General features: G+C 39.7%; 5 protein-coding genes across 11 annotated transcripts in view; 1 reads left to right on the top strand and 4 right to left on the bottom strand.

Annotated features, from left to right (window-relative positions):
* Window positions 1-393: 393 nt before the first annotated feature.
* On the top strand, window positions 394-6315 carry ncf2 (neutrophil cytosolic factor 2). Of its 2 annotated transcripts, XM_071485761.1 has the most exons (15): window positions 394-610; window positions 844-926; window positions 1111-1219; window positions 1560-1694; window positions 1980-2087; window positions 2306-2365; window positions 2753-2796; window positions 3187-3328; window positions 3502-3567; window positions 3877-3931; window positions 4043-4086; window positions 4195-4343; window positions 4430-4541; window positions 5369-5486; window positions 5585-6315. In XM_071485761.1, exons 1-15 carry the CDS (start codon window positions 437-439, stop codon window positions 5674-5676), a joined length of 1491 nt encoding a protein of 496 aa, XP_071341862.1. In that variant the 5' UTR covers window positions 394-436; the 3' UTR covers window positions 5677-6315. The 2 variants fall into 2 exon arrangements, with proteins under 2 accessions (XP_071341862.1, XP_071341863.1); XM_071485762.1 differs by lacking the exons at window positions 4195-4343; window positions 4430-4541 and having other exon boundaries at window positions 5585-5829.
* dph2 (diphthamide biosynthesis 2) lies at window positions 5908-11916 on the bottom strand. 4 transcript variants are annotated; one of them, XM_071485765.1, is made up of 7 exons: window positions 11798-11916; window positions 10602-10778; window positions 10308-10420; window positions 8547-8767; window positions 7760-8449; window positions 6360-6545; window positions 5908-6163 (listed from the first exon to the last, which is right to left on the bottom strand). In XM_071485765.1, the coding sequence occupies exons 2-7, from the start codon at window positions 10749-10751 to the stop codon at window positions 6036-6038; spliced, it is 1488 nt and encodes a 495-aa protein (XP_071341866.1). In that variant the 5' UTR covers window positions 10752-10778; window positions 11798-11916; the 3' UTR covers window positions 5908-6035. The 4 variants fall into 4 exon arrangements, with proteins under 4 accessions (XP_071341866.1, XP_071341864.1, XP_071341865.1 ...); XM_071485763.1 differs by having other exon boundaries at window positions 11680-11910; XM_071485764.1 differs by having other exon boundaries at window positions 11377-11904.
* Window positions 11917-12217: 301 nt separating this feature from the next.
* On the bottom strand, window positions 12218-16278 carry mcur1 (mitochondrial calcium uniporter regulator 1). Of its 2 annotated transcripts, none has more exons than XM_071485767.1 (9): window positions 15874-16276; window positions 15196-15312; window positions 14985-15088; window positions 14152-14253; window positions 13658-13699; window positions 13452-13523; window positions 13213-13266; window positions 12956-13070; window positions 12218-12850 (listed from the first exon to the last, which is right to left on the bottom strand). In XM_071485767.1, the coding sequence occupies exons 1-9, from the start codon at window positions 16250-16252 to the stop codon at window positions 12795-12797; spliced, it is 1041 nt and encodes a 346-aa protein (XP_071341868.1). In that variant the 5' UTR covers window positions 16253-16276; the 3' UTR covers window positions 12218-12794. The 2 variants fall into 2 exon arrangements, with proteins under 2 accessions (XP_071341868.1, XP_071341869.1); XM_071485768.1 differs by having other exon boundaries at window positions 12652-12850; window positions 15048-15088; window positions 15874-16278.
* Window positions 16279-17292: 1014 nt separating this feature from the next.
* Window positions 17293-22752, bottom strand: rgs9bp (regulator of G protein signaling 9 binding protein). The gene is made up of 3 exons (XM_071485758.1): window positions 22232-22752; window positions 20300-20606; window positions 17293-18435 (listed from the first exon to the last, which is right to left on the bottom strand). The coding sequence occupies exons 1-3, from the start codon at window positions 22325-22327 to the stop codon at window positions 18059-18061; spliced, it is 780 nt and encodes a 259-aa protein (XP_071341859.1). The 5' UTR covers window positions 22328-22752; the 3' UTR covers window positions 17293-18058.
* A 537-nt stretch (window positions 22753-23289) lies between these two features.
* The window catches only part of LOC139625615 (kinesin-like protein KIF20A), a 13095-nt gene continuing 11419 nt past the window's right edge, over window positions 23290-24965 (bottom strand). For both annotated transcript variants that reach the window (XM_071485756.1, XM_071485755.1), the window contains exons 13-17: window positions 24648-24813; window positions 24297-24417; window positions 24023-24093; window positions 23807-23926; window positions 23290-23667 (exon numbers count right to left, since the gene is read on the bottom strand). In XM_071485756.1, the coding sequence (XP_071341857.1) occupies window positions 23452-23667; window positions 23807-23926; window positions 24023-24093; window positions 24297-24417; window positions 24648-24813 (694 nt within the window). In that variant the 3' untranslated portion in view covers window positions 23290-23451. The remainder of the gene's footprint in view (window positions 23668-23806; window positions 23927-24022; window positions 24094-24296; window positions 24418-24647; window positions 24814-24965) is intronic.

Raw genomic sequence — 24965 nt, 5'->3', positions numbered from 1 at the left:
GGGTTAGCAACACAAAAAACAGATTATACCTCTCGGTGAGTGTATGATTTACTAATGGGAGATCAGGACTAGTATTTGATGGAAAGTTCTGGCACTGACGCTGAAAACTAAAATACAAGAGGGCGGAATAAAGGATAAAGACAATCTCTTCAAAATAAAACACCACCTGCTATCTATCTATCTATCTATCTATCTATCTATCTATCTATCTATCTATCTATCTATCTATCTATCTATCTATCTATCTATCTATCTATCTATCCTGCTTTGGAGAAAAGTGTCTGCCTAGTGAATAAATGTAAATGTAAAATGTGGTTGTGGTGTGAATGTAAATGTACCAACGTTGACAAAGTCATCACACTTCCTGATTTCGCTGGTACAAATCAGGGGAGCTTCCTTAATCTGGACTTAGTTCAGTTAACCTTAAACAGTGGCTATGTCGTTTGTGGACACTCTGCGCCAGTGGGATGAGGCTGTCACCTGTGTTAACAGACAGGATTTGTCAGAAGCATTCAGGATTTTCCTGTCAATACAAGAACCAAACTCCAAAATTTGTTTTGACATAGGCTGTCTCCATCTTCTTAACCAAGACCTGGATGCTGCTGAAAAGGTATGTCTCACTGTTGTTGGCAAAATGCAGGCTGAAACCTTAAACACAATGAGCATCAGTATATGTGATGTAATCAGAAAGTTAAATCTTGTTTGCATGTAGCTGATAAGACTGAGATGAAAAGCAAAGATTTTTTTCCGTCTCAAAGTGCAAGTCACTGAGAAAGAAGAAGTAGAATTTACTGTTTCTCGTTTCTTCAAGAGGAAGTCATGGTGTGCTCTCATTTTTCTCAGGCCTTTGATTGCAGCATACGCAAGGATGAGCATTTGGCCGTGGCCTTCTTTCAAAGAGGCATCACCTTTTACAGAAAGAAGAGGCAAGAAACACCACAAATATCCACATTCATTTTTCACATTTAACAATGATTTAAAAATGCTTTGTAATAGACGCAGTATGCTTTTGTTATTACAAAATGTTATCCCTAATCACTCCTATAATTTTAACATTTTTTGTGGTTCATTACGTGCAAAAGCAATTCACTGGATTATATCTGTTCAAAGGTATGAGGAGAGTTTAGGTGACTTCCAGCATGCCTTCAAAACACTAAGGGGCAACCAGCTGATAGATTACAAGGCACTTGGTCTCAGATACAAATTATATGCATGTGATGTAAGTATTGAAAAGCCCCCCATCATTTTTACATGTTCTTGTGATGTATGTCATTTACAAATGATCAGTTTAGAAGACTCTTCCTCTGTGTTCGGTTTAGTACTCTCAAACAGTTCAGAGACGTACAATATGCTAATTGTGAACTCTCTTTGTTTAATCTGCCCTAATGACTAATGATTCAAAAAAAAAAAGAAAAAAGAAACAACATCAAATAAATAGAACTCATGAATCCTAATATGAGAGGCTCAAATGTTATTCTCCATTCTGTGGTCTACATGGGGGATTTAAAGACTTGAGGGATCAACATAGTTTAACACAGTATCAATGTTTCCTGTCACAGGTTCTCCACAATATGGCCCTGGCTGAGGCTCAGCTGGGCAACTGGGAAAAGGCCCAGGAAAACCTTGTGAAGGCTCTCGACTACAAGACAGAGGCCAGACTCAATATCATTGACAGAGCTCTGCAGTCAACCCTGGTCAGTCTGATGTGGTCACTGTTATCAAGATGCCGCTATATATATATATATATATATATATATATATATATAGAGAGAGAGAGAGAGAGAGAGAGAGAGAGAATTACTATTTTTAGGCCTATATTAACCATATGTATTTGAAAATTAACATACATCAGCCTAATGCTCCTCTAAAGCAGGTGAGGGGTCAAAGATAAGGCATGAACAGTGCATGAATTAAAACTGTCTGTCACGTCAGAATGCTTTACACATATAATATGTCTTGCAATTCCATTTCACCAACAGAAACAGAAACTTTTCAAACCAGTTGAGTTCCCATCAAAAGAGCTGTTTAAACCAAATAAGCACTATGTTGCTGAGCTGGAGAAGAAGGACTACTTGGGCAAAGCAAAGGTAGTACTCTATCTGACAACATGATGTTATTTGATTATTCATTATTGTGATATGAACTGAGTTATGCACTCCAGTAAAATGTCAATAATTCAGTCACTGACCACATTTTATACAGAACTTGGTCTTTTTAAAAATAAATTTGAGATCACTTTTGTAGTGAACTCTAATAAAACGTCAGAGACAGAAATACTCTACTTATTTGTGTGTCATGTCTTCAGGTGGTTGCCTCCGTCATTCCTCAGGATGAATTCTCTGGGTTTGCTCCGTTACAGCCGCAGGTGACGTAGGTTTTGTCTTGGCAATAAAAACAGCACAATCTGATGATAACATCTGCCCTGCACAGCAGCATTTTATGTTAAATATATTAAAAAAAAATTTCACATGGAATCATTTTCAAAGGGTATCAAATTATGCACAACCTTGAATAAACCTATACTGGTCACAATAATGCAAAGAGAATTTTGATATAACACAAGCTGCATAAAAAATTAATTGAATTACCCTGTTAAGAGCGTTTACTGTGATACTAAACTTAACCCTGTCAGAGTATTTAATTTATTTTATAAAGAAACTATTGTCGTGTTGCTGTAACATGTTGAGGGCAACTATGAAACTGTCTCCAGCAACGATACTGATTGGTTTGTGTCTTTGTTTACGTCGGACAGGTTGAAGATGGTCCAACTTGTCCAAAGGAACCTGAGGTTCTCAGGTAGAAAAGTCCCACCTCACTGTAATCACTTAAAAACCACACAGAACAGATTTTGCCTTGTTGCAAGCAATTAAGACTGATTGTAAATGACACTGACATTTGGCAGGATTCTGAGACATGATACACAAAAAAGTACAAAAAACCTATTTTCATTCCTTTCTGCCATAAATGGAAGATATGTAAAATGAGAAGATCAGCTTATTAAAAATACTTTAAAAAATCAATAAGGTCAAGCAAATCTGTGAATAATATGATTTCATAAGAGGAAAATGAACCACTTTGTAACTGTAATGAAGAGAGCAGAAGGATACAAATTCTAATAAAAAAGACTGCTTTAGTGTGTGTGCAGCAGGTGTCCTTATAGCCTGTGGTCATCTCCTGTCCTCGCAGGGCTTTGGAAGGAGAACCCCACACTGTCCTGTTTGAGTTTGTTCCTGAGACCAGTGATGAGTTGGCTGTAGTGCCAGGCAATATTGTGTTTGTACTGCAGAGGGGCGCTGACAACTGGGCATCTGTGATCTTCAACGGAAGAGTAAGAGCGCTGCAGAGAATCTGCCACTGTGGACCTCCGAACCTTTCACTGAGTCCACCTCCATGTGACACTTGTGTTTTTCTTCTAATGATATTTGCATTTCACACATTATTAAAATCACAACACAGTTACAACACCACTCAATTTATCCTTCCTTATCATGTCAATTCCAGAGGGGACTTGTTCCTTACAATTACCTGGAACGTCTGGAGATCTCATTGGCTTCTAAACAGAATGAGGTGAGGGATGCTGTGTGTGGCAGGGCAGGCTGCTGAAGTGATGGTAATATTTAAACACACTGAACAGCCATTACAGGAGAAAGAATCATCTTGATTTTAGGTAGTTTTATATGTTTACAACCAATGATATATTCTTCCACATATTGGAACATTTTGCTCAGAGACTTTAAAAATGTTAAAAAAATCACGTGTGATGAAATGTGGCAGTTTTATAGTATGTTGTAGGTCACCATGTTGTGCATGTATGAAAACATCTGTATTTATTTCTGTTTTGAATGGCATTACTTGGATGGGAATAACTGTGGACAGGGAGTACGCACACCTCCAAGTCGAGAACCACCAACCAGGCCTGAAAGGAAACAAGGTAAACAAGTCGACCAGCCCTTTATCTGCTGTACCACACCAGGACGTGTTCACACGTGCTGTCCGACCCAGTACATGATCAAAACCCCTTTTTCCACTTCCTATATCTCAGGTCGTACTCCAGGATATGACAGCAATGGAGACACACAGTGTAAGGTAAGCTGGGTCAAATCCCTGATGGATGAGAGCATGACAGTGATAAAGGGCAGATTTTCTTTTTGATTTCTGTAATAATCTGAGAATTTGTCCTTTCACCTTTGCCAGGATCCACAGTCTACTGACAATTCATATATTGTCAAAGTCCATTTTACATTCAACTTTACAGTCTCAGTACCACCTGGGTCTCCCTATATAATACTGATTGAGAAAATCAGTAAGAAACTGAACCTCCCTTCCACTGCAGTCACCTTGAGGTACAGTGCACATTAGAAGATATCCTCCAGTTTATTTGGTATATTGTTTTACTGCTGAGTGCAAAATTCAATCTTTTTTTTTTTAGTTTAACCTCAGAGGCTGATGAACAAAGTGTAATCAATGCTAGCACAGAAATGGAACATGTGTGGAGTCATGTCAAGGGTAGACGCATCACCTTATGGTGTAACACCCAGGAGGTAAGAAGTGCTGTTCTATCACTGTGCACACTGTCCTCACAAAACAGTCACTCTGGTTGATGCTGTGGGGATTCAGATGAGATCAATATCTATGAAGGGAACCTGTTGGGAAAGAAACATTTAGACTAATGAAAATCATCTGAGTAGCTTCACTCAGACTGTTTCATCCTCTGTCGTGGTTCTGCAGTGCAGCACGAGAACACAGGGACATCATTTCATCAACACCCAAAAAATGTGTATGTTACAACTAAACTGTGACGTGACAAAAGATCCAGATTCATTCTGCACTGAGTGTGTAACACCACAAAGAGCAAAGAAAGACATGCTGGCTATTTGCAAAGGCTTTGTAAAGTTTCAATAGAACTATGCTGGAAAAACCATAAAGCCAGTGCGACCAAGATCACTTGTCTCAGCTTGTGCTATGAGGAGGCAGGATGAAGGCCTGAGGGAGACCTACCTGTTTAATCTGGCTTTTACTTGAATTGTACCTATTTTTTATTAGTCCATTTATTTATACATCTTAGTCGGTTTTATTACTTGCTAAATCTTTTTATTCTCTCGATCATTTTTCTTTTAATACCTTAGTTTTTATTTCTGGTTTTAATCACTCCAGTAATTTTATCCCAACTGTTCTATCTCTATTTTTACTTAAAATTTACAATTATTTATCCTTTTTACTTATTGGAGGGGTGGGGGGTGTTTTTATTATATAAAGCACTTTGTGTTACTTGTATTTGTATGAAAAGTGCTATACAAATAAAGTGTAATTAATTGATTGATGAAATTGAGAAAAAAAATGACGGTGCGTGTGCGTTTTGTGGTTTAAGGAAACAGATGGAAAGCCACACGACGAGATTCACTTAGTGGCACTTCATTCCTATGAGTCATCGAATCCAGAAGATCTGAGTTTCCATCAAGGGGAAACAATCATACTGCTCTCTAGAGGTGAGACTTGGTTCTTTTGGCTATACACATCCCAAACATCTAGAAACCCTGTCATCTGCTCGAGATATGATTCTAATTCAAAACTTATTTTTCTTTAGTTAACCAGGATTGGTTTGAAGGACAATGTAATGGGAACACTGGTATATTCCCTGCATCCTATGTGGAAGAAGTTCCTGCGAATGGCGATTAATGTATGTAAATACAAACAAGAGTGACTCTGTAGAGTTAAACAGTTCAGCAGCCAAAGCTGAAAACTTTTCAGGTATCCCTGCCTCTACTGGGCCTACACATTTTCTTTTCATTTAAGTGTCCCCTTTTCCACAATGGTGATCATATTGTTATATAACAAACCAGGTTTCATGGGCTACATTCTGCATTCTACATTCAGTGATGTGATAATAAAAACTGGTGATATCTGGTATTGGATTATAAAAAGCATTTAATTAATTACAGCTTCCAGTGATTACAGATAATATACTGTAAATTTGTAGCCACAGACTGTTATGTTTAAATTATCTGTTGAAGACCTTGTGCGTTACTGGTCAGTTTTCAGGAGGACGTTCCCTCCTCTTCATAGGCAATAGCTATGCCTCTCCTGCCCTCTACTGCCTTCACCACAGGCGTCTCTCCCAACTTCTGCTCTAAGCCACGCCAGCTCCGTTCTGCCAGAAAAGATGCTGAAAAGAGAAAGCTAATATGTGTAATTGTAATACATTTCCAAGCAAATGTTATTTCTTTTCTCTACTTCTGTGTATTTATTCATAATGCAATAAGATGAAGAATGCATAATTCTGCAATAAACATGTGGATGTATGGAAATGAAAGCAAACCATGTCTTAAATGCAGTATCTGGACTTTGGGACTGTTTCATACCAGCTGAGTTAGTGTTGGCTACAGTCAGCGTCTGGTTCCTGAGGACCACAGACGAGCCACACGAGGGCTCTGCAGGCTCACTCTTCAAAAGACTGTGGCTTCGCAGAGCTCCAGTGATTAAAGACACGTCAGTCTCATCTCCCTCCTCCTGCTGCTGATCAGCCAAAGGCACATGACTCTGTCCACCTACAGCCAGTTTGAGATTTAAAAAAAAAAGAAAAAAGTTAGACATGGCTAAAGACTACTAATGCTAAAAATATAAAGGCTAATATTTTTGGCTAATAAAGACAAGGAACTGTATTCAGTGTGAAAATCACAGCGGCGGGGAGGAGGTTGAATCTTATATTTCATTGAAAAAAAGTGACCCTCCCACTTAATGCAACATTATCCCCTAATATCTTAAAATATAATAGTGCTGGTACAACTCATTTCACTATTAAGATGGCATAACCGAATATAACATATAACATGCATCCATGGAATAGTAACAGTAGCCATCAATGCAATCTACAAGCAGAATGAAGTTTTCAGACTTTATTATATATTAGATATAGGGCTGTCAAATTATTATTATATTATTTCTTAATCACGATTAATTGCTGAATTTCAATAGTTAATCGTGATTAATCAAGTTTTATCACATGATTAAAATTCTATTATTTTGCATTTCAGAACTGTTTTCTCTTGTCTGTCAGTCTGTCTGAACTAGAAGCTAACGTTAGCATGTCTGAGGTGTAATTATGAAGATGTCTGATCATTTATTTAACTGTAGACAAGTTCTGAGTTAATTATATTTTTATTTTTCAACTCTTTTGATCTTCACCAACGATGATGCAGACATTGGATTTAAACACTTTAGGTCCCCCGACACGCCCTTTTATGCAGACCGGGACCTCCCCCCTTTTGCTCCCACAGACATGACTTGCCATGAAGTATGTTGCTCCTCCATGTAAAATCTTTGTAGGAAGTGTCTGTGGCAGCGTGACAACAAGTAAGGGTGCTCCAAAGGGTCAAAACAGTAGCAGCCAAAGATTCTAGAACGTAGTGCTGTAGAGCCTTTGGTAACAGCAGCAGTGACGGTGTAAAATAAAGAATCTTTGGCGGATTAAAACAATTTTTTTTAAAAATAACATGTTTTTGTCGTTTCCTTAATCTCATTGTGATTAACGTGTTAATGCTGATAGCCCTAATTAGACATGATACTAATGACTATGTAAGATCACTGTAAAGGTTCACATGAAGTTGGTGTTTTTTTAAACTGACCCCCACATCGAAGCCATCAGTTGAAACTATTTGATCCCTTTTCTAAATGAATCCTGAAAAGGTTTGCACAGAACCTTTAGATAAAGTTGAAAAGACCTGATTAAAGGATTTCTGATGTGAATAAATCCCAAACTAACCTGGTAGGAGATGTCGAAAGTCTGTGACATATTCCTCTGACCACTCCCTGTTCTTGTTGCAGGCCACATCCATCTCAAACGGCGTCACTACAGGTTTATAGAACTCACTTGAGTCCAACAACGAGTTTTCAGGACATGCAACTAACACAAAAATGTCAATTTCAAGAAAGTTTGCAAGTTTGGGCACATTGAGTTTCCCCATGGCAAACATGTAGCTCTTCTTGCCCGCTCTGCGGATGGTCTCCTTCAGCTGCTGGATGATAGTGAGGTAGTCAGCCACCCCCAGCGTACCCACCAGGATGCCAACCACACTGGCATCTTTGGCCCTTTCTATAGCGTAATATCGCTTCATCAGTGCACGGTTCACGCTGACTGACTCAGTCCTCCCCGTCATTGTGATGGGGTCAAAAGAGCAAAATGAGCAGAGATTCCAAGTCATCATGAAGTTTCGCAGGGTGGCTCCTTCCTGGCCCACATAGAACATACTGTAGTTGATTACAGCTGTTCCACTTTTCAAGGAGAACTGCCTCCCAAACTGACAAATGACCTGGCTGTGGTCTTGTTCTGACAGGGAGGTGACATCATGTTGTCCTCTAATCCGGCTGTGACTGTAACACTGCTCCCCTTCCACAACAAGCTCTGAGGCAACAAGGTTTGGATACTCTGGAGACAGAAGTGTCACAAGATCATCTGAGAAAAGAAAACATGTTGTATTTAGTTACTGAAAGGGAAACTGTGAAGTGATGTAACATGGTTGGACTGAACCTGCTGATAGATGAAACCTTACTTATAGCATGAACATAGTTAACATCATAGAGGAGGATGATGTGACTCTGTGTGTCATGGTGGAGTTCTCTGAAGGTGGAGGCACACTTCTCCACATCCACCGGTCTTCTCTCAAACACGTACATCAGGGGCAGTCTGTTAGAGGGGCTGAGGCAAGCTCTGCCATAGTGCACAATACAGTCGGCTCCAACATGTTCCGCTGCTACCTCATCCACACAGCAACTGCTCAACACAGTCAGTAGAAATGATGTATTAGTACAAAAACAGATTATTAAACAACTAGAACAGAACATCTTTTCACTCTCAACATACAAAGTTAAAGCCTTGAAAAAAATCTGAAATATGTGCTTAAACATCAAAATAAAATTCATGGTGTTGAGGCAAAGGCTGGTGCTTCGCCCCTGTGCTATATGTGCATATTATCACACATGCTAATGAATCAATAAATAAATCAACAAAATAAAATACAGAACAAGTAAGTGAACCCTATGGAATTACCTGTATTTATATATAAATGCATCTTAAATTATGGTCTGATCTTCATCAGTGACAATAATGAACAAACACCACCTGTTTTAACTAATAACACACACATTTTTAGGTTCATATTGAAATCATCATTCAAACATTCACACTGTGTAAGTTGAAAAAAGTATAGGACCCCCTTGGCTAATGAGTTCAACATTTAGAGTTTGTTATTTACCAGAAGCATCTGCTGATGTGAACCATGCCTCACAGAAAAGAGCTCTCAGAAGAGCTGCGATCAAGATTAGTTGATTTGCTTAAAGCTGGAAGAAGTTAAAAAGTTATCTCAAAGATTGTAGATCTTCATCAGTCTACAGTTAGACAACCTGTCTAAAAAGTGGGCAAAGTGGAAGTGGGTGCCCTGCCAAGATGACTCCAACGACACAACGCAGAATGTGGGAAATGTTTTGTGGACAGATGAAACTAATGCTGCATTGTTCTGGAAGAACATGCAGCGCTGCATATGGTATAAAACAAAGGGTACCGCATACGCAACGTGAAAACATCACGGTGATGCGTGGTGGAGGAAGCACCATGATTTGGGGCTTTGCTGCCTCAGGGCCTGGACAGCTTGTCATCATTGAGGGGATAATGAATCCCCAAGTTTATCAAGGATGAGGGGATAATGTCTGGGTGTCTGTTTGGCAGCTGAAGCTCAGTAGAAGCTGGGTGATGCAGCAGGACAACGACCCTGAACACTAGCCTAGTCAGGGCCCTTTAACCCAACTGAGATGCTGTGGCGTGACCTCATGACAGCTGGACACACCGGGTGTCCATATAACATAGATGAGCTGAAGCCGTTCTACAAGGAAGAACGGTCAAAAATCCGTCAGGAACGTTGTGAAGGTCTGAGCTGCATCTACTGGAAATGCTTGGCTGAGGTTACTGCTGCCAAAGGAGGTTCAACCAGTTACTAAGTCCAAGGGGTCAGTTACTTTTTCCACCACGACTGTGAATGTCAAATGGGTGCAAATAAAAAATGAAATGTTATCATTGTTGGTGTGGTATTAGCTTAAACACACTGTGTTTGATAATACTCTTGACGTAGATGAACCCTCCACATTTAATGACCAATTCACAAAGAAAACCAAGTAATTTCAAATAGTTCACATACTTTTTCTTGCCACTGTGAATCAAGTTATAATAAGAATCGAATGATCAAAGTTTGTAAATGAACACATCTAAAGCATTAAATGACTGTTAGTAAGGATTTTCTCAGTCACGTCTGGTGTGTTACCTGCCGTAGGAAGTATCTCCTAAAATGAATGGCTTGGCATTACTGTGTCTCTCGATCTCTGCTGCTACTGCAACTGAATCCACCAGCAGCTCATCGGGAAACTGCAGAGCAACCTGTGAACATTAAATAAACTTCTCAAGCATGTGTTCTGGTTCCAACTCCAACAGAGTTCAACCTAAGATGCTTCACTGACTGTCAGCTAATCAATGACATTTTTATCTGGGTGGTTCTTTAATACTTGAAAACAATGGACTGAAATATTAACATGACAAACAAATGAAATGACGTCCTCACCTTTTGAAATTGGTGCTGACTGATAAAGTCGCAGGTCTTCTTAATCTGATACAACTCTTCAAGTTTTTCTGGAGGAGTATTTGAGTTCACTGTTACACCTACCACCCGTTGAATTACCGTTTCCGAGCTGCTACTGAACGCATCAGCCATTATTGCATCGGGGACACTCAACAGTGCCTGCAAAGATAGAACAAACCAGACTATAACTTACATTTATTAATGACGCTCAAGTAAGCTTCCAGTTTGGCAGTGAAGGGGACAGTTAAAGGAAACTTAAGTTACAATACTGAGCGACCGATTATCCGGAAACATTATTTTGTTTATGAAAGCAAACATTAAATATTTTTTTAAATGGAGATTTCACTACATTTTCTCCATCGGAACAACACATACAGTCCAGGTCTCACTTCAAAACCCTCAAAATGTATGCTTATCAAACCAGAACTTGATTAACAAGTGGATTTCACTCACTGTTTAAAACACAGATCCAGATTTGTGAACCATCTAAACCTGGTCGAATGTGGTCTACATGAGAAAAAATATTTTTTTCCACAAATGTAATAAAGGTTTCACAAATCTGAAGCTGTGTTTTTACGTCTTTAGCTTCTCTAAAATAATCTAGTCTTGGTCTGACGTGGTCTAGACTGGATCAAACCAGTGAAAGTGCCTTTATTGTGTTTTCACAAATTAAAGAAAGGTTGCACGAATCTAAAACTTTGTTTTAGACAGTATTTACACTACTGTCAATCTTTATATTAATATTTTTGATCTATACCTGTCTGTAGTGGTCTTGACGGGGTTTTCCAAGTGACTGGAGTCTACTTGTTTTTCAGGTCCAGGGTTTATAAGTATACATGTGAGGGTGTTTCAGTCAGACCTGGTGACCCGATGCTGCCATTTTCACTTCCAGGTTTCAGACAGCTTCAAGCTGAAGACTTTAACTAAGACGTCCAGCACACTGTCACAAAAGCAATACGTGTTGCAAAACACAGAGTCGGTCGCTCAGCGAGCCACCAGAATACAGCTCTACTCTTCCGAGACAGCGACGCAGGCGCTAAAAGCAGTTTCCCTCACCTACCTGCTGCACCTCGACTCGGTCTGCTAGCTTAGCCGCTAGCTGAGCTCTCCGGAGGTCTCCGTGTAACAACTGAGTCAACACCCACTGTTATTTATGACCACTGACCCTTTGTACGTACATTAGCACACGCATGTTCTCGTACAGTTCGCTGTCATGTAGATCTTTGTTGCTGCTTTAACAGCTACACACGTGTTGACAGAACGGCATCGCAGGGTCACCAAATCTAACACTTCCGGGTCAGAGGCTTTTCAAAATAAGTCAGAGCGAACATGCTTCATCGCTTTTGTTGTTGGAATTGTTCACCTACAAACAAGTGACATTCCCCCTTCACTCATCCTGACAGCTACAACCTACTCATCCAAAACACTACTATCACTACTACAACTAACGCACATTTACCGAGTTGCCACACACACAATAAGTCACATTTTACGTTACTTAGTAACTTACGTTATTAGCCGATCATGACCAGTTCCAACAACAGTACCATCAAATAAATCCATACAAAAAAAAGAAATCAATAGAAACAGACACTTCATTTGTTTCTTAGTTAGTTTATATATAGGCTATTAGATACAAGTGAAATATACAGTATATGATAATATAGTGGAGTGGTTTAGAGTTACATAAATCCCTTCAGAGTTCCAGTTATACAGCTTATCTATAGCTTAATACATAAATAAAATATTTACATTACATAACATTCAGATTTCAACTTCAAAATGTTATCAAAAACTGGTGGAAGAGTCTTATTTCCTCTACTACTCCTCCTTAGTTTATCATTCTTTCAGAAAACGATGGTAAAAGAATAAGATTGCAGCAGTATTTGCAAACTCATATTCATCAATAAAATGCAATAAAATGAGGTCAGAGGTGACAGACAACTGGTCTCTGCTGACAGATTCAGAGGATGCACCGAGAGCTCAAGTATTACCACAGGTCATCTGACAGCCATAACCACAGTCTGTTTGCTTGGGTCACGGTGGGTAAGTAAGCTCAGGGCTGGAGAAAGGTCTGGTCTCCTCTGAGATGCCTGATGTCCACTGCAGGGCCTGGTGGGCTTCCACAGGAATGCTCACCAAACGTTTGGCACGTTACTGTGCACTGATAACTGTTCACATCCAAATACGATAGAAACCCAGAACCACAGTGAGACAGGTGAACACTGAACCTAAAGGGAAAAAAGCCATTCATTCAGGTCATTCATTAGTCTACATGCGTTAGCAAGTCACAGTGACATTTTTTGTACTTCAGATGCACAAGTGCCATGACCTACCTGCAAGGTATTTTATAGTATCCAGTTTATGAGACTCTAACATGGTTTTCAAACCAGCCACTTCAGTGTCTATTTTCATGTTGGTCTGAGTCAAATGACGATCTTGCTCTGCTGTCTGTAAAAAAGCCCAAACAAAGACTGATCACATATTTACAACACACAGACACAAGCTTCTGTCCATGGCAGCACAAACTGCAGATTACCATCAACTAAACCTTAGATGTGACCAGATGTAGGTGCACCGCACTTGTACAAACCATTTCCATAATTTCAGTCCGTGTTTCCAGAAGCTTCTTCTCATGCTCTACTTTCTGAAAATAATAAATGTTTTATTTAGAAAGGAAGATTTGGAACAATTTACCTTTTAGTCCATCATCCCATTCATTCAGAAGGTTTAGGGAGTGATCATAATAAATTACTACCAGACAGCTACAGGTCTGCTAACAGTGCAGTCAACAATATCTCCATATATTATTGAATTTCCTCAAACACTCACCAACTCCTTTACGCGACTTTTCTCCAAATTCATGTCCAAAATAGTATCTGAGCGCACTTTATTCATTACATCCTGCAAGGTGAGGACACACAAAGGGAATTCACAACAAAACCACTGCTTCATCAAAACATCTGGAAAACAGAGGAATGCCTCTAACATAAAACTGGGACATAAACCGATGTGAGTGAATCAGGTGAACCACTTACAGACAGCTGGACCTTGAGCTGTAATAACTCGATCTTGAGTTTCTGTTAGAGGATTGAAAATCTTGAGTCATATGAATCAAAAACAGAACAACAGACACAAGCACAAGGAGACATACTGTAGAGTCCACAGGGCCATTCATATACCCACTTTAGGCAAACATGACAAATATAAAGAAACAAATCGACAGCAGTCTTCTACTTCTGTATCATCTGGCATGACTGATCTAAATTTGTATTTATTGTTCTTTTTGCTTTTAACTCAGGCGACTGGTTTGATCATCTAGTGGTCAAAAGCTAAGTTACACAATATTTGGCAAAGACTTCAATTAAACATTAACTTATACATGTTCCTGCTTTTACTTGCAAGTGGACAATGCAAATGCATGTAGTTTTGTGAGAATCAGTTTACGTACATGGATTTGAATTCAGCGATTTAAGAGACCATCAGAGCAGCAACGGCAAAGATGCATCTTACTCCTTGCAAAACCACATACCTCATTCTCTGCCAGTAAAGTGGAGAACTCGCTCTTCTCAAGGATTATCATGTCCTTCTTTACAGCTGCTATTTGAGACATAACGCGCTGCAGCATTATCTCCTGCAGAAATCACACAACAAATACATGAGTTAAAAGAACAACTAAGAACCACAAAGCAATGTTTTATTCATGTGGGCACAAATAGGCAAGAAAAAGTGAATAAAAACTTTTTGAAAGCTTTCTAACTAATATGGAATAAAACTTGTTCATCTTTCATTTCTATCAGCCGGCAATCAATCAACCAAACACTGGAGAGATGTGGTACAGTTCTACTCATCCTGCTACTGAGACTAGAATTCCCAAATCGAACTGCATCATATTCAAATTTACAACAGTGGTACTGTTTAGGATTTAATATGCTGCTATGAAACATGCCTGAAAAGTTTTCCAGGAGGTTACTGGCAGACTTTTGATGGAAAATTACAGAAATTATATTCTCTTTGATTGAAAGGAAATGGGTGATGAGCACCTATCCAGATAAAACCTATTGTTTTTATATCAGTGAATGTTAAAATGATCTCACCTCAACCCATATGTTCACATTTCTAACGACAGTGAACAAGAGATGATGAAGATGAAGATATTAAATGTCTGCTTAAATGAATAATAAATAAAATCAATGAATTCTTTTTATAAACAATGCAAGTGTTCCTAATACTGCTTTGCATTTTCACACAACCAGACAGATATACGACAGCTAGGTTAACTGTGTTGTTTCCACAGATATAGTAAATGGTCCAGTGGTTACTATTGTATTTAATGTACAACCCTGTATCATTCAACAGTCTCACCTGCTGCACTTTGGTTACCATGTCATTATAGATTACATCCATGTTAGAGTTTGTCATCCTCACCAGCACTTTAACCATCACCTCAGCTTGCTGAGTTGTGAAATCTGTCGATGGAAAGAAATGTTGATTAATGAGGACATTTGACAGAGCCGGTTGTTATGAATGCAGAGTGATGCTGTGGAAATGTGTGAGGTATCAGGAGAAGCCAAACCATTTTCTTCAAGGAGTCGTACCACTGCATGTGTATCGAAAAACAGCTTCCGGCCTTCACACTTTGGTACATCTGGTTTCAGGTCGTACTGGAGGGCTCTGGCGGACGTACTCAGCTCTGAAATCCATGGAGAGAAGATGGAGTTTAGATCATTTAATATACAACTTTTAGCTTCAGTCATTCCTTCCCTTCCTGTCTGTTTTGTAATACAGCCTGTTTGATGCTGTGTATTTTACATTCTTTTTCCTGCTGCTGCACAGTTTTATTTTACATCTTGGTTTTGCTACTGCACCAAACCAAAACTCTTCCATGATCAATAAAATTTGACTCTGTCTTAATAAAATTTCTGAGAAAATGAAAGGCTAAAAACTATCCGGTCAAGGAGCACATTTTCTAAATGGTGTCCATTACAACAGTAATTAAGATAAGTGTGTTCGGACAGGTTGACCCAGATTCACTGACGGAAACTCATGAAACATTTATATTAAAAACCACAACAACCGCACTGTGCAGGTGACACACCTGGAGAACGAGAGGCGCTGTGGCCTGTTGTGTAAACACTGCGCGGGATGTGGGAAATGGTTTCTACTGAACACATGTAGCATCAGGGTCTGGCTTCAGGAACATCTCAGCGAGCTGGAAGAGACACAGTGGGGGGGGGGGGGGGTAAGTCCCTACCTCTTTCGGACATTTGTGTCCCAGCGGAACCATGCTTCAGTCCGGGGGCTCGTCTCCCTCCCCACAGCGTCTCAGATCTGCTGGAAGGTTCAGTGATGAAACGCTGGGAACACGGCGGCGTGTTGACGGCTGTCAGAGTCGACATGGTCGGGAAAAGGTTCATTACCGTGGGCACAAAACTCCCCACTCTATCTTGATGAAAACAAAGGTCACGCCACTTTTCTCTGTGGTAGAAAACAAACAGTCTAAGTCGAGGGCGACGCAGTTTCAGCATCATGGTCACAGTTCGTGGTCCGCCAGCTGCAGGTCCCTCCGTCTGCGGACAGGTCCCCACAGCAGCTGCCGGCCCGCGCTCCAACTTTTCACCCAGCTGCACCATCAGGCACCGTCACGCATGAAACTCCCGGACGTCCGGTCACGACTTTCAAAATAAAAATCATATATGTGTGTGTGTGTGTGTGTGTGTGTGTGTGTGTGTGTGTGTGTCTGTGCGTGTGCGTGTGTGTGTGTCTGTGCGTGTGTGTGTGTGTGTGTGTGTGTGTGTGTGTGTGTGTGTGCATGTGTGTGTGTGTGTGTCTGTGTCTGTGTGTGTACCTACGGTTCACACATTATTTTGGGGAGGCAGCAGAAATCAGATTGGCTGGGAGATACCAAACTCCCGCCAAATAAAACTAGAAGCTTTCTCTAGATAAGGGGCAGATGTTGTTTGAGTGACTTATTCCTATATTCCCTGCAAACTTGCCCATGTTAGGATAGAAAACCAATTTTACAGTAGCTATTACATTAGTATAAAAGTGTAAAGTTCAGAGGGCAGTGTTATCCTGCCGCACTGCAGGTGTACAGTAACCTGTGCCTTGGCTTACTCTAAGCTATCATCTATGAACCACCTGTAAACATTCCATAGCGTCTACACAATAATATTATTAAAGAGCAGTAACTCGAGTCTTTAATGATACCCGCAATAAATTGTTCAGTTTATATTTCAAACAAATATGAAATGATCACAGAATACCTGTTTTCTCTGATCATCAGAAAATAGACTCATATAAAGATGTTTAAAGTTGATCTAATGATTAAATCAACATTGGACTAAAGATAAAGACACTTCCACAGGAAATGGTTGTGGTAAGGGGAGGACGTCCTTGAGTCAGGATGTTTTTGTTGGGGATAAGGTGAGGGTGGAGTCAGAAGCACACAGGTGGACACAGTGCTGTGCTTTGTATGTTGTTCAGTTAAGGAGTGCTGAGCAGTGACAGTATTATTTACAAGCCACTGAGAATGGCTGCTCAATGTGCCTTTAACTCTCTTTGCCTGTATATGTGGTTATTGGGGTTGTTGTACAGTATCTCACATACAAGCCTTACAGAGTTTCACAGATTTTCTATATTTAACCATTTTGAAGGTATAATAACAGTAGAATAGGATACGCAGTAGTTTAATGCCATTGAATTCTGCACATTTACTGTTGCTTTGCATATATTGATTTGTTAATGCTAATCAATAAAAATGACTGGAAAGAACAAAGTCATATCAAAGTTGATAATTTTATAAAGCATAACTTTACGCTGCCAGGTCTCTACAGCACAGATTATATACACAATAACACTGAATCGAAAAAAGTTTCAGTTATTGGAAGTGAATATTGTGCTTCTTACAGTATATCAGCTACAAAGCCCCAGCACCTATATTATCTTGATGGCAACAAGGAATAAAATGTGTCTTTCTGACATTTCAGAAATTGTTCCTGTCATTTTTCACAAACTAGTCAGGAGAACATACTGGACAGGAACAAAGGGAAAATATAAGCTCTATCTTTTTACAGTTGAGTAGGTAAAATCAACCATCTGTCCTATATTGTGATCATTATTTTATTTAATTACATCATTTCTAACTGGCAACCATGTATTTTTATTGTCACTTTGTTCAACAAAGTTTTAAAATATATGGCAGCTTTGGATTCACTGCAATAAATGGCAAACTGGTTTGCATCCAGATTTATTTCAGTGTATTTTAGACAAATATCTTACACTACTAGATCATTTAGTTGCTATTAAAAAATATAACTTTAATTGGAAAGAGTATGTAAAGAAAAAGCTAAGGTTCTTGCAAAGCTTGCCATTTTTTACAGTGTTACTGAGCATCTTGCTGAGGTTTTACAGAAAACTTAAGGGTATTCAGGTTTTGCTCATGAGAAGAAAACAACACAGACTGATAAAGTGGCTGCCACCAAAACAACAGCAAACAGCAGTAAGAGCACAAAGATGTGACTGCGCTGGCATAGAGGCTGGTGTCCAGGCTGCTCCTCATCCACAGAGAGCAGAGCCAGGGAGGTGCTGTCGGTGCTGCTGAGGGGGTCTGCATACTGTGGCCCCTGGGGCTCCACCATCCATCGCAATACGTTGACTTTCATCTCCATGTCGTCAATCATGTGGTCAATTTGGCTGATCTCCTTCTCCATGTTGCTGCGCTCCTGGATCTCCAGGCCAGCCACAGGGGCTGGAGTCTGAACCTGGTTCAGGTCTGGCAGACTGAGCGCCCGGGCGGCTACTTCACTGCCTCCTCCTGAGAAAAAACAAAACATTAAAGTTGGTGTTTTTAGTCTGTACAATATTTTCACTTTTCATCCAGTCAAACAGGACTAAACTGGTTCTAATGCTGTTAAAGACGGATTCAAAAACATCTGCAAATTCTGAGAATTCTTTTTATATAAAGGCTTTTTCATATCATTATGGACAGAAAGTGAAGAAACAAAGAGACACCTAAAAATTCCAACCAAAAAAAACAATAACATCATTTACTCCCTCCTCTCATATCATATAATAATCTATACAGCTATGAAATGATTCATGAGGTCAAACCAACATATTTCTGTGCTACAGATGTAAATGCTGCTGAGAAACATAGCCATGGTGTACAGGAAATATATTAAAGCCTCAGTCCACCTACACCTAGTCTGCTAACATGACTGAATTTTAAAGACTGGACAATGGTTGTCCAAGGAGCAGCCAAAAATACTTTCTGATAAAATCCAACATGACAGCTGCATCAATTAAAGTGACAGGACAAGTTGCCATGTCTCCACCTTTGACAGTATTACCAGAGACAAGAACTGTGTGTTTAAGGCAATCATGTCAATGGTTATTAGTCCAAACTAATTTTTACTTATTGATGCCAGTGATTTTTGTCTTCCTCGAAATGGAAGACCACTCAAGTCACATTCACACACACACTGATGGAACAGTGTCTGGGATTCAGTATCTTGCCCAAGGACACTTTGACACGCAGACTGGAGGAGCTGGGGATCGAACCTCCAAGATATGACCTCGCCTCTTGTTTGGCAGCTTCACCACTGTTTTTGATTGGCTGTGACAGACAAATGCTGTTAAAAATCAAGAATCCATGAGATACATTTTGTAAGGCTTAGTCTAAAGATCATCTGTGCCAATTTTAGGGAAGATTGGACAAAGTTCATCAGAGGACTGGTGAAAAAACAGTTTTAGATTCATAAGGTTAAAGAGTTACATCCGTGAATGCACCTCCAACTTTGACCTGATGGTGGCACTAGATTACTTGAGCATATACATGGAACTTGAAAAAGCATGACCGGAGTGTCCCAAGTCAGTGTGCCAAATTTCCAAACTTTTTACTATACAGTTGTAGGGGGTGCTAGAGACCCCCATGACAGGGGGAGTTTAAAGAAGATGAATAAGGTAGAAACACAAGTAAGCAATTAATCCTCCGTCATGATATTAAATGCTGTAACAAATGCACAACTACTGATGAGACTGATGAGATGAGTGGTAGTGGAAATGCTGAATGCACATGCAGAAAGTGATGCTGTACTCCTCCTGTGTCAATCTTACGATGCTAGAAAGCAGAGGGTGCAGAAGACATCAGAAAGTTCAGGCCTATCAAATAAACTGTCAAATCATCAAAGATTAGACTATTTTTCTTGTAATGTCGTTTCATACACTTAATTTAACTGTGATGACAGAAGAGCAATTGATTTGTAGTCAGTGTTTTATGAAACTAAGCAGCTCCATACACAATGGTTTACTTGCTGTTGATGGTAATACTTCGTTATGATGGTGTATAACAGGGGGGGCATACGGAGGAATCAATACAACATTTTCACATCAATGTCCATCTTGAAATCATTTCAGAGAATCAGGAAAATCACGTCACTGCTCAAACTCAAACAATCTATGAAAAGACTATAGAGTAGTGCAATTATTTTGGTTTTTTTAAAAACTGCTTTTAGTTTTGCTGAATCCATCTCAAAAATATTTCTGTTATAAAAGTTTTCATATTGCCCGTAGAGGTTAAATCTTGCTTTACCTGACTGACCCGATGTGCTTGCCTTGGCTAGTGAAGCTCCTGAAATACAATCTGCATGGACAATAAATAGTGCAAGGCTTTCGTTTACCTTGGAGGCCAGTTTGCACCAGAGTAGCACTGTCGGCCAGAGAGAAGATGTCACCCATGCTGAAAACTTTGCACATGTCAACGTGGAGGAGCTCTAGGCTGGAGGAGAAGGCCACCCATAGGAGCTCCATCTCCTTGCGCTGCTCCTCAGGCAGGCTCTTGTCCCGTAGATGTGAGGTCAGATGAAGACAGATGGACACGGCCAAATTTTGGGCCTTTTCTCTGGTTTGTCGCAACTCATCCCGCAGCTGCAGGCTGTCTGTGCACCCACCAACACAGGAGGCCAAGTGCCGGTAACATGCCACCACCTGCATGAGGAACAAGAAATAAGGGTTTCAGGAGAACACGTTGGATCGTTGGAGTCAAAGATCTGGACTTTTCTTGTGTAACTCAAAGTTTGTAAAGGGAACGTCCAGTTTGTTTTGCAGGGTTATTGATACTCGTCTGCTCTCCACATCACTTGAGCAAGACTACGCCACTAATCACTTCTAAATGAGGTATTGTGCATCTGTTAGCCATCTGAGGAGGAATCCACCGCGGACCACATCACAACGACAAACTCATCCACACATAATCAGGTCGTCATGACAGAAATAAACTCTATGACTTGTTTTTGGACTGCTGGTTAAAAAAAACAAAACAAAACAAAAAAACAAAAAAAAAATCAAAAATAAAACATATCCAACTCTGCTTAAAAGCTGCATTAAACAGTAACTGGCAAATGTGGAAAAAAAAGTTATGGTTTCATGATCTCAGTCATGTGGTAATGTTTTATTAATAGGCATTAGCTTAACCCTGGAGGATTAGCAGGTGTGGTTTCAATGAAAATTATTATGAATAATCTCATTATCATCGATCTATTTCTAGATAAGCCAAAACAACCTTGTGCACTCTGAGTACCAGTGGCCCATTTTAAAGACACAGAGAGATGAGGGAACAGAACAAAAAGTACACAAATCTTAACATGTAAATGAACAAATATATGTTGTATGTGTTAATTTACATGTTTAATTTTCTATACTATATTTATAATATTTAAATCTTGGATACTAATCACAAAAAAATCTCTTCAGACCTTTGGCACTGCTTCACTTGTTTACATTTATTATTATTGTTGTCATTATTATTACCACTATACTTTATACCTGTACTGTAGATTTGTTCACATTATTGCACTTTCTGTCATTTACATGGATTTCTCTAGTGTCTCCATGTGTGGCACTGCCGTAATAATGCTCAGATTTCTTCTGAGGAAGCAGCTACATTCATATAAAATTCTAATAATTCCATGAGCCAATAATTCTTAGTGGTCTTTGCAGCGAAAAGCAATTGAAGTCTCCAGAAGTGCAACTTGTAAACTCCTTGTACCGAAATAAATAATTTTGATTATCATGGTGCAAAATACATTCAACAATAGAAACTATGTTTACAGAAAAAAAGTACATTTTAATTTAAACAACAAAATAGTTGCTAATGACTGGGGAGAAATACTAGACATGGCCATGACATTATCCAGCACAGACAGAGAACGATCACAAGGTGCAGTGGACCGAAAAACTTTTTTCATTGAGAGTGCTTTTTTAGCCACAGGGGAAAAAAGATGCTTCAATGTCTTGTGTATGTTTAATCAGAGAAAAGCAAACAAGACTTAATAGAAAATAGTGAAAAGAGTGTAATTGTTGAAGCAAAACTTATTTAACTTCATGCATTTTTTTCACTTTCATGCAGCACTGAACTGCCTTTTTGCAAGTAAGTCTATGAGTCACAGATGTTTGCATATAAAATAAAGTGGGAGATTGCTATTTTCTGACAATCCATTCTCAGAAATGTATCAGATGGACACCTCCAGCTAGTTACACAAAAAGAACAGCAACAATCTACTGTGATAAATGTAACAGAGCATGAATAAGAACTGTTAAACATGGAGGTTTACCTTTATCAAAGAATCCACCAGAGCCTTTCCATCAGCCGAAGCCTTGTCTGTGCCGACTGTGCAATCATCTCCCACTTTGTTATTTACAAGTGGCATGAGGATGACTTGTCCAGAGTCTCAGACTCTGCCACAGCAGGCAAGATTTTGGCCCAGCTGCACTTCACTTCTCTGGCTGCCCCTGCTTCTGTCCTTCCCCTGGAAGATGCTTCATTCAGTGGCTGAGGGTCGGCACAGACTCAGTCCTGAGGCCGCGTGCTGCATCGTAAGATTCCACTCCTGTAACTTAACTGCAATTACATGTGCTAACCATAATGTAGAGGTTGAAAAATGACCCACCAAGAGCGAGAAGTGGGAAAGTCAAAGTAATGAGGAAAAAAGTGTAATAAACTGATGTAACGCATAAGCAAGGGCTAATCTTGTGATTGACCCCTTTGCACTGACGCAGGCTAAGACGAACAGCTAATCTCATTAACTAACACTGAGACCAGGACAGCAGCTGGCTGTCTACTACAATGGTGCTTTCACTCTCTGAGGAGGCTGTGCTCTGTTACCTCACACACACCACAAGATATACCTCATTCACTCAACTGTAAAGGTCAATATGCTGCATAATAAATATTTTATTAGCTTGGTGGATATATTATTCTCATATTCTATAGGTAGTGTGGGTGGGAGTGTTAAGACGGACTAATAAGCAAAATAGAGAATGAATACTCATGCACTTAAGGGAAGTGAAAGTTGGACATGGTTTCTTTGTCCTATCGGGGCCTTTTGTGGTTTACTTTCCTTCAGGCTCTAGATAATGGATGCCCTCATTTGAGCAGGCTGATAAAAGGATGAGCGTGTACCAAGCATGAATCCCCTGGCGTGATGTCTCTATAGCAGAGTATGCACGCACACATGACAAGCTTTTTATCTGCAAAAAGTGAAACCTCAAAAAAGTGAAACCATATTCATGTAATCTGTGACCATGAAATGACATCATGCAATGGAGCTTAGAATAGAGGGGGAAAAAAATTAGATTAATCAATTAAGACAAACAACTTTATGCCTCGAAGTCTCAGCAATTAAATTTTTATTAAAAACAAACACACACAAAAACCATTTAAAAACACCACCACATGAAACACACTCTACCTGAATCAAAGAATAAATGAGAGTGACTCTGGAGCTGTTAGGGCTTCCTTTCTATGTCCAGGAGAAGTTTTTAAAAGCCCTCTTCAGTGGTGCACTTTCTTAGCTGCTTTCCTCAGTGTTCTGCCAGTTGCCTCCTTCCGTGGAGAGGAGACTGCCTCCCTGATGTTGGCAAGCAGTCCTCGCTTGGTCTTGGGCTGCACAGGAGACTTCTGGGAGATCTTGGCAAGTTCTGCCTTTAGTGAGGCGATCTCCCTGTCCTTCTCTACATTCTGCCAGAGGATGTCCTCCAGAGATTTAGTCTTGATGGGAATAAACAATCAAGAAAGTTTTTTTTTTTTTTTATTATTATTCATAAGGCCATTGTAAGTACAATTAGAAATTTTCCTACATTTTTTTCATTATTTACATGCTGTCCTCAAGCCCCACTTTTGACCTCACCTGGTCCTCATACTTCCTCTGCAGAGCCTCCAGATCAGCTGATTTCTCCAGGAAACCATCTCTGACCTTCTCAAGTGTTTCACTTAGCTCCATCAGCCTTTTCTCCAGGGACAAAATCAACTGAAGACCAAACATTTTGTGTAGAATTAAAGTGATGACATACATACTGAGCTTCATTTTGACTGGGATGCATGATACAGATTTTGTCCTCCTTACCTGTTGTTTGTCCTCACACATCCTCTCAATGGCACTTTTTTCTTTGTAAAGTCGTTTGCATCGATCATCCCCTGTGTGTGGAAAGTGAGTTAACTCTGCTGTTACAATAAAAGTTGTGAGGGACTTGCTTCGGTGAGTTCATAGCAAAACATCATATAGATAGAAAATACATTACAAAACCATGAATAAGTATGAGAAGATAAGCTAAAAACAGCATGTACGTCCTCTCCAAGGACATGTCCTCAAATGGGAAAATGCTAAGTATCATGCTAACCTGCTGCTTCTGTGGCTTTAGATGGTTGAGTCTGACACGACCGGTCAGCTGATGAAACTGCAGACACTCCTCTGTTACTGGATGTTAAGGCTTCCAACTCTGACACTTTACGCCGGAGGACCTACACAGATGGAAGAGCCAAATTTCAAGTATTAATTTAAACTCAAAAATCTACAAATTCTGACTGCTTGGCTTCATCACATGACATTACCTATAAAACCAATCTGATGATTTTCCTTCAATTCAACATGTTTACATTCAAATCCAGGGATTTTAACAGTGTGTCTGTCATCATGCACTTGTAATGAACTAGAATTTAAGGCCCATTTAACAGCCACTAAAATTACACACCTCCACTTTCTCCTGTTCCGCAATGAACTCGTCCAGAGGCACGTAGTCATCTTCAAGATTGTTCATAGCACGCTGGTAGGCGTGCTCTTTGATGGCATCCTTGTACATCTCGAATGTGTTCTCCAGCTTTTCCTGGTAGCCCTCCTTCAGCTCTTCGATCTCTCGACTACAATCACCAAGCTTGATTTCAGTTTGACTTAACAGGTTATTTTGGGGGACAGATGCTGAAATGATCGCTGACAACAAATGTATGTATGAAAGGTTAATGCATTCTGTATGAAACAGACCAACAAACTGCGATCACTAACGGGAAGAATA

This window comes from Trachinotus anak, unplaced genomic scaffold (assembly GCF_046630095.1).
Source record: "Trachinotus anak isolate AG129_WGS33_773 ecotype Australia unplaced genomic scaffold, CSIRO_AGI_Tana_v1 ptg000009l, whole genome shotgun sequence".
Classification (NCBI taxonomy): Eukaryota; Metazoa; Chordata; class Actinopteri; order Carangiformes; family Carangidae; genus Trachinotus; species Trachinotus anak.
The sequence above is the reverse complement of the archived record's forward strand: the minus strand, read 5'-3'. Positions and strand labels throughout refer to the sequence as shown.